The sequence below is a fragment of the Platichthys flesus genome, chromosome 14, assembly GCF_949316205.1.
Source record: "Platichthys flesus chromosome 14, fPlaFle2.1, whole genome shotgun sequence".
NCBI classification, from domain to species: Eukaryota; Metazoa; Chordata; class Actinopteri; order Pleuronectiformes; family Pleuronectidae; genus Platichthys; species Platichthys flesus.
Window position 1 is genome coordinate 10,258,959 of NC_084958.1, and position 8,870 is coordinate 10,267,828.

The 8,870-nt window shown below is 42.9% G+C and overlaps 1 protein-coding gene across 1 annotated transcript; it reads right to left on the reverse strand.

Annotated features, from left to right (window-relative positions):
- Positions 1-2,634: 2,634 nt before the first annotated feature.
- Positions 2,635-5,171, reverse strand: gadd45aa (growth arrest and DNA-damage-inducible, alpha, a). Its single transcript, XM_062404962.1, has 4 exons — positions 5,012-5,171; positions 4,395-4,496; positions 3,808-4,033; positions 2,635-3,507 (listed from the first exon to the last, which is right to left on the reverse strand). Exons 1-4 carry the CDS (start codon positions 5,059-5,061, stop codon positions 3,394-3,396), a joined length of 492 nt encoding a protein of 163 aa, XP_062260946.1. The 5' UTR covers positions 5,062-5,171; the 3' UTR covers positions 2,635-3,393.
- Positions 5,172-8,870: the final 3,699 nt, after the last annotated feature.

The window sequence follows — 8,870 nt, forward strand, 5'->3', positions numbered from 1 at the left end:
ATAACTGCAGAAATACACAATTAGATGAGACACTTCTGACACTTAAAATAGACGAATAATGGCTATTATTTATTGTTAACATTTGACTAGAATACAAATAGACCTGACTTTTCTCTTGTGAGTTTGTCACAGCTGGAGCTCTTATTGTGGGTGGATCGAGTGTCCCTGCTGAACAAACCAGTTGCACTAACTTAGTGTCGACTTCATTTGAATGAATCAAATAATACTTCGTGCTTACAACCCCGTAGGTATTCTTGCTATGTACGAATATGATACAGACAGTCTGGACATTCCCTGTAGGCATGAATGCCCCTGAAGCCCCCACTCCCCAGGGCACAGCCTCTGCAGTTAATCCCAGCTTGTCATTGTGCAGCAATGTGAGAATCACAGGGGGGTGGGGGGAGATGGTCAGTGGCTGGCAGGCCAACCGGCCAGGGTCGCTGACCATGTGCCTCACCATGAAAATCTGTCCTGGCAGTTACAGTGTCAGTGTGTAGGAATGTGCTGATGTGGGGGAGAGGAAGGGGAGGGAGGACCAGCGGGTGATGGTGGAGGAGGATGGTGGGCTGTGGGTTGGGGGGGATGGAGCTGGGCAGTGGCACCTCTGCTGCTCCGGTAGACCCAGCAGCTTATAGAAATATAAGTTCCTATTTTCACGCTGTAATCACAGCTGAATGCAGTGTCATATCTAATTTATATCACACAAACATAAGAAGATTTAGAATTGTTGCATTAAAACAAAATATACAGTAGACATGAAGTTGCATTAGGGAAGAGGCTCATCTCAGCAATTACTTTTAGTTGTAATACTTAATTTATACTTAAAGCAACTACTTACTTTTACTTGAGTACATTTTTGTATAATAATTTGTGCTTTACTTTTGAGTACTTTCTCCCCCACTGACCGCTGCACAAGTCAGGTAATATGTGGGCATATACCAAGTATTTCATATATACTATTGCCACATTTACTCCAGTTAAGGATCTGAATACTTCTGTGCTCTTTCAGCTATTATCTGCAAACAGGAAATTCCTCCTTAAAATAGAGTGTATTTCTATAATCCCCATGAGGGATTTATTGCAGCACCATTGCGTGGGACTGGATCTGTGCGAGCTCCATGTGAGACTGTATTTCATGCTGGATTTTCTCACAATTCTGCAATAGTGTTATCTTAACCTGATATATACCTTCTCCCTCCCACAATGCACTGAGCTATGTATTGATCTGAGTCACAATGAGCCAGGATGATACAATGCTGTATACATTCTACGCCATGTTGAAGCGTATATGATGATATAAAGTGCATTATGACTTATCAGATCTTGGAATTCTTCTCCCTAAATTACACTGCTCCCGACCTTTGACTCACGATACAACCAGCCGGCAGGCGCTGATGGCGTCATGCAGACCTCAGACTCTTCGCTGGAAGGTCAAAGTGGCTTCACAGCGCTGACATCAGCCCGGCGCCAATCTTTAAATAACCTTTTCCCTCCGATCACAACAATGGCACATTACAACACTGTAGAGTTATGAATTAGTGTGTTCTGTGAGGGCAAACTTGTTGACCTCATATTTCCTAGTGATATTAAATATGCTATAGATGTTATGGCACTTTGAGTTTCATTCAACCTTCCATTTCTTTACCTGCTTGTCTTGTATTTCAGGAAAATGGTTTACGGTTTTCTGGTTCAGCAGCACCTGGAGAAGAAAGCATGTGCTGGGAAAACTTTCCGGCCGATTTTCCAGAAACCATGTGACAATAAGGGCACGTTTGAAATACGTAGACGAATGCAAAATAGTTTTTATCTTACTTTTTGCCACTGAGAAGATGCCATGGCTCATTAGATTGAGCATTATGAAATATAATCACATGGTCTATCTCACATGAGAAGCTGATCTCGGTTGTGCAACCCAAGGTCAGCCTTTGCCTCCTCTCTTCCCGTGATCATGACGCTGCACTTTCCGAGGGGATTGCCCACCTCGATTCAACCCGGTGACATCACTGACATTCCACTCTGCAGAGATCACCTGTGTGTGGGACACAGTTGGAAGAGGAGGAGGGGGAGGGGTCTAACCGTCTTGCACAAGATTGCATCGCGTGCCAATGCCCTCATTATATAATCATTTCCAAGTTGTTCCAGTCATGTGCTTTGCTGTAAGCGACACCACATACTTTGGTCCCGAGTGCAGAGGGCGTTAGCAACAACTAGCATGGAAACACCTCATGCAACCTCACACACTGAATTGAACACACTAAACCTTTCTAATGTGACCTTTCTTTGTATTGCAATATGTGAAATCTAGTTAACCAATATCCATATTCCCTACTTAACTATGCCCCCCCCAGGAATCAGCTGGTGAAAATGAACACTAAACTCTCCAGCAAATCACTGAGAATTGGTGAAAAGGGAACCTGTGTGGATGAATGAACCTGTTCCTGCTGACCGAGGCAGAAGCTCGTACAGGGTGAGGATTATTGTTCTCTTCAGCTCAGAGATGGCACCGAGGCCACAGAGGCCAACATGACCCCTGTGATCTGCACGTGACTCCTCTTTTACAACTGCTAAAGGTTAGAATACAGCTCGGCTCTGCTAAAATTTCCAGAATTGGACAATAGAAGAAAAACAAATAGGTCTGACTCCAAAAATACTTTTTATTGACAGCAATACATATGTGTGTATGTTTTGTATTCAGATTCTTGCAAATAGTTTATGTAAAAAATGAAACATAAATACACTTAAATATCATTAGAAATAACTTAGAATTGTAACAAAAGAACTATTTTACTTTTGGCAGAAAACCAGCTGGCATAGGAAACACCAAATACACAGAGTGTCTTCACTGGATGTGTAGCCCTTCCCTTTTTAAATTATGACAATAGCAACATCAACATGAACAATTGAAATCAAATAAGTGAAATTGCAAAAAGGTCCAGTGTTTCAACAAGTGCTTTGTTTCTGCAGAGAGAGGCCGAGGCCTTGGTCCACTCAACAGCTCCATGTTCTAGTTTCTCCTCACTGCTCTGACTGGTAACAGAGGCTTTACCAAACAAACACATGGTATACTCCTTTTGCACAGTGTCCAGCTTCACATTAAAAAGCATACAGGCTTTTATTTTATTTTTTTCAAATCTCGCCATCTCAAAGGCTGACAGACGGAACTTCAAACTGTCCTATCCAAAGTGGAAGTCCATCCAGCGGCCCTCTTCTTCTTCTTTTAAATACATCCCATGTAGACAGCAGGGTCTTTTATTTCCTCCCCAAAATGTTCTTTCCCCATCAGCAGTGCTTTGGAATTTGATCTCTGGGTGGCACGATGTCCAACAGGGTTCACACCATTTTCCCTGGGCTGGTTAAGTACATGTCCTTTCACAGGTTTGTGTGGCTGGGGGTTCATCGCTCAGGCAGGTTGATGATTGGTACCCACTGGTCCATGCAGCGGCTCTCTCTGCAGAAGCGGTTCACTTTACTCAAAGCGGGGTCCTTCCACGACGTTGAGTGTGGGCTCTGAGAATAAGAATAAACAGAGGAGGAATTATTGAAATGCATTTATATGGTTTCCACTGCACTGATTTCCAAATAATCTCAGACAAGGTGTGCACAGACAAGGTATCTCCTCCTACAGAAAGTCCTCAGGAGACATATGAGGGAGGAGTCGTGCACATGTTTACTAAATACACAGGAACAAGTACTGACTAGTCCACCCTTGAGAGTTTCACTCACATGCACAAACCTCCTCATTATGTGTAAAATCACAACATGTCCTGTAGCTACTCAAACATATCGCTTGATGAAAAATACACTTACAGTGACCAGGACGCAGTGGAGATCCATGGGTTCCGCTCCAGTCTGTTTCCCACCAGCTCCCCCTCCCAGAATCTCGGCCAGGCGCCGGGTGGTGTTGACTCTGAGGATGTTGATGTTGTTCTCGCAGCAAAAAGCCTGGATGAGGGTGAAGTGGATCTGCAGGGCCACGTCTTTCACGTCCTCATCGTCGGTGGCCAGGATGCACAGAACCACATTGTCAGGGTCTCTGAGGAGGGAAGGAAAAATAGATACTTTAAGGATCTTGAAGGACATGTATGCATCCAATTGCTTCAGACTCACATACAGGGCAAGATAACAGTCAGTGAGTAGCAGTAGTGAGTAAATACATTACTTAAATCATAACAAAACATATTGTGCATGGGTAAAAGTGTCTTTTTCTGGAGGCTGTGCAAATAGTCAACAATTGTAACTTATTAACTACAAGCCTACACTTAACTCCACATATCGTGCATAAGTAATAAAATCACATATCCTATCGTAGCTCAGACAAACATGCACATAGTTACAAGTATTTATATTTTACAGCCGCATCTGTCATGTTATTAATACACCATTGAGGTACTTACACGTTGAGAGACTTGGCCGCCTCGTACACACCGACCGTGATGCAGCCCTGCGGCAAAGCCGAGCTGAGGACTTCTTCCAAAGCCTTCGCCACTGTGTCCATTCTGCAACACGGACACGAGAGAGAGTTAACATCGGCAAGAGCGAAAAATAACTTTCAAGCGTCCGTTTCCCGGGACTCATGTCACGAGCCGGACTCCCGGCTAATTAGCACCCGGCGCCGGCTGTCGCTTCGGCCACAGCTGCCAGATGTGTCCGAGCTTCCCCACGTTAGAAAACAACAACCGGACATTTACCGTTTGGGGTTAAACTCGCGTTAACAGCTGTGTTAAAGTGGAAATGTTCGCTTTAGAAGCTGCCATGTTGTTTTCGGACACTTTTTGCTCGCTTCGCCCGCAGCGCTGTTTGTTGGCTAACCCCGGGAGTTCCAGCAGGGAGTTAGCCCGTCAAACTTTAAGCTAACTCATCCACCTTCAGCCGCGAGTTGCTCTTTACACCAGAAAACACGTCGACATCACCTCCGTCGTGCACGAGTCCATGTAACGTTCGCTGCACACCGACACACCGACACACTTACACACGCGTCAACGACCACATGAGTCATAAACCGTATATTTACCTTTCTTGAGAATAATCTCCGTTTAGCTCCTCAAATGTCATGTTGTACATAAACTCCGGCTCAGAGCTCAGTCACTGGCTTCTTGTCCGCCGCGTGTTATCTCCTCCGCTTGACGCACTTCTTTATCTTTGACGCTGCGCTGCAACTGAGAGATAAATCTGGAGAGTTCACATTAAAACGGTCCGGGACAATGACACCCGGCAACTCATCTGCATGCGTCCGCTGATTGGCGCTATGCTAATGAGGTCACGGAGCTCTGCGACGGGATTGGACAGAAACGCGGTAGTGAGCGTGTCCGCGCAGTCTCCAGGGGGTGGATTACCGTAACTGCAGCTCGCTGCTGCCCTCTAACATCTGGATTCACGTGAAGCCTCAGCTGGACAGTGACACACTTCATGTTCAACTTGACTTCACTTAACTTTTAATACCCCACAAACCCTGCACATAAATAAACCCATCTAATGTGGCTGCAGCTGTTTCTTCTCTCTGCAGTGTAACGACACGCTGGAATCGAACGTGCAACATGACACGGTCTAAAGATGTCGCCCACAGTCAGTGGATGTGTAATAATAGAGTGTTTAATAAGGAATGACTGAGGGACGAGACAGAACTCACCTTCACTGCAGGACAGGACGAACTCGGCTTCCTGGACAACTGCCTGGCAACGGGACGCTGCTCCTTGATTGGTCCACTGCTGAGCGTGAGAAAACATACCGCGTGGGGCCAAATGTCAAACTACAGGAAGGACACTGACGTACAGTCTGTGTAACACACCTGAAACATTCGTACTGGAAACTAACGGTCGTTCATTTTACACCGAGCACACTCTCCTCTATTTTATTCACTGTTGTTTTTATCAGCGTTACGTCTGAATACAAATAGTGAACTCCCCATTGTGTTATTAATGTTCACTCCAGTTACAAAAGTAACAGCACTTGTTGAGCAGAATGGCCTCCTAATTTAATTCATATGATATTGGATTATTATCCTTCAAGCTGGGCAATAAAACAATATTAATTAATATTTTTTTCTTTACCAATATAACAAAAGTCCCCTATATGTTGATATGATGCATATGCATTGTGTAAGCACAGTGAGGAGGTGTAACACATAATTGATTAGTAAAATGTTTTGCTCTTTATCAAGTGTTTATCATTCTCTGCTCATAAAGAAGAGTTTAAAACCACAGGAGTTATGTTAGCTACTTCATGATTCTTATTTAATATAATCTGAAGACAATGTCAAATATTAATCTGCAAAGTAACTGTTGCACATATTGAGTCCCTATTTAATGAAGTGGAGTGGAGGTATAAAGAAGCATGAAATTGGGGCAAACTGCAGCATAGACGTACCACATATTGCATCTCAGTATAGTACTGGAGTACAGTTACTCAGTTACTCCTCCACTGGTGCAGAGGGGGCGGGCAGTCACATGGGTGCCATGAGGGCCTGTGCTAGTTTCGATCCCATGCCCGGGGAATTCAAGTGTCCCAGCCGCAGAAGGCAAGTGCAGAAGTGACAAAGTTTTAAATAACTTTAACATAGAATGAACTATTTCTAAATCAACACCAGTGTGTGTGTAAACATGAATAATCTTAAAGATGACTTATGTATTGAGACGGTAATAGAGGCAAATAAAGTAAGGAGATAATGAAGTGCCAGTGTTAAATTAATACATAAACCTGCATTTTAGTGAATGTAACTAGAGGGAGGGTACGGTGTCTGGTGTGTAGGTGTTTGAGTGTATTTACATTGTGTCTGTATCGAGATGACTAGTCTAACAACGACTGCAGACCTGTGGTACAATTATGTTCTTAACTGGTCTTATGGGATTTTGGTCTATGACACGGCACATTAATAAAGTAGGTAGAAATGAGTTTCCCCATACTGGTGAACAAATCTAGTTGTTGTGCAGGAGCAACGTATTTCACACAACTTTGTTTTTCAAGGAGACCTTTCAAGCTGTCGATGTGACGTCGCTGACATGTTGCATGAATGTACTTCCTGAGTATGTGAAGCAGCACTTCTCATTGTTGGGTTTTTATTTTTTGTTTCCTCGTCACTGTCAGAGTAAATTTTTACTGGATTCTTTATATGCATGACACTGGAAAGTAACACCTAGATGATGAACATGAGAAAAGCTTGCTGTTATCAATAACATTACATTACATTACATTTCATTTAGCTGACGCTTTTATCCAAAGCGACTTACAATAAGTACTTACAAATTATATTGTTATTTAATCATCTGAATCCTTTTGTTGTTTGTTAATAATTATTTGGTTTGTATAATGCTAAGGTTAAAAGTAAAAGCTTACAACTTGCTTAAATGATGAATCAGTTTCAGAGAGGTAAAGTAATATCACTCTTTTACAGACAGAAGACACAGTTAGTTATAAGGAATGATGTGCTGCCCCCTGGTGGGTGCCGTCATGATCAATATTAGATTCACTCAGGGAGCAGAATACACAACAGGTGTGTAGCACCCAACACAAAACAGTAATGGAACATTACTGTTCAAATAATTACTATTAAAAATTTGATAAGAGAGGCATGGGATCTGTAGTACAGTTTAGCATCTTTAACATCATTGATTGATTTTACAGCATCTAACCATTATCCCCAGCGTCTTTTCCGGTTAAAGAGGTGTAAAAGGCAGCTTTACACTGGCCAGCACCAAACAGAAACCAGACAACTAGCTGGGGAACATATAGTTGACTTAATCAGCAGCCACAGAGCCACTCAGGAATTGACGGAGGCCAAAACGGAGATAACACATAAGTGAGAGCCAGTGTTATTACATACTTGAGCAGCAAAAACCAGTCAGAGAGGTGCCACCTGAAAGTGGTGGAGGGTTTTGTTCGTCCTTTATTGGGAGCTGTGCTGTTCGGAGGAGTGACACCTGGTCGGGTCTCTCAAGGCAAACTGGTCCCAGGGGTCAGGGCAATTCACAAGATCTTGAAGGAAATGGCTACGAAGGAGCTGCAGCACCTCTGAATAGAGAAATGATGCCCCCTCCTGGAGTCAGACTCTGAGAGGGAACTCATGAGAGAGGGGAGAGTCAACTAGTGCCCTACCTTCATTGAGTCCTTGGGAGGGATCCAGAAACTCTATAGCTCTGTTGGGCAACTTCATTGCTCCCATGGGCAATGATAAAGAAACCTAGGTGCCTTGATTTGGAGGATGCCTTGTTATTGACACAATGCAAATACGCTGCAAAAGCAAATTCACAGCATATATTATTTTCAACTATAACAACAAGTTGAAAAGGTTAAACAGTCTTTTTTGTTAGTGTTATAGAACAGGCCAATAAGGCAGTGTAGAAGCAGCTGATGAATCTCCATCACCCCAGACTATGTTTTATATGATTACAACTGTTCAGGTTCTAAATCAGACATTGCCGATCTTTCCCTCTATAACATGACGGCTGAGCAGGACTCCTGCACTGCTCTGCTGGGTGACAGTTCCTCCTACAAAGAACAGGAGCATTACTTCTAAAGATGGTTACAAACGCATATGACTGCATGTTTTACTAGGATGATGTGAGTTTGGTGAACATTTTGCACAAATTCAACACATCCTATATGATTCATTGTTGTAAAATACACACACATCATTTAATGCACATGTGTTTTACATCTGACTCTATCAAAGCCCCTGAAGTTATTATATGCCTATTTAAATATTTGTAATAATTTAATTGACTATTGAAAATATATTGTATTTGACTGTGGTATATTTTCAAACTGTTATTTTTTACATCGTGTGTGTGTATGTACATGCAAATAGACAATGTTTGATGTTAAACATGTGAGCACAACATCTCTCGCCTTGTTTCGTTCAGTACATTTCTCTCATC

Bases quoted from the DNA above. Each gene is read 5' to 3' on its own strand.
- gadd45aa (XM_062404962.1), bottom strand. From the start codon at position 5,061: ATGTACAACATGACATTTGAGGAGCTAAACGGAGATTATTCTCAAGAA. The intron at 4,497-5,011 runs GTAAATATACGG...TCCGTGTTGCAG, and splicing joins GGAGATTATTCTCAAGAAAG to AATGGACACAGTGGCGAAGG. The intron at 3,508-3,807 runs GTAAGTGTATTT...TCTTATTCTCAG, and splicing joins TCCACTGCGTCCTGGTCACT to AGCCCACACTCAACGTCGTG.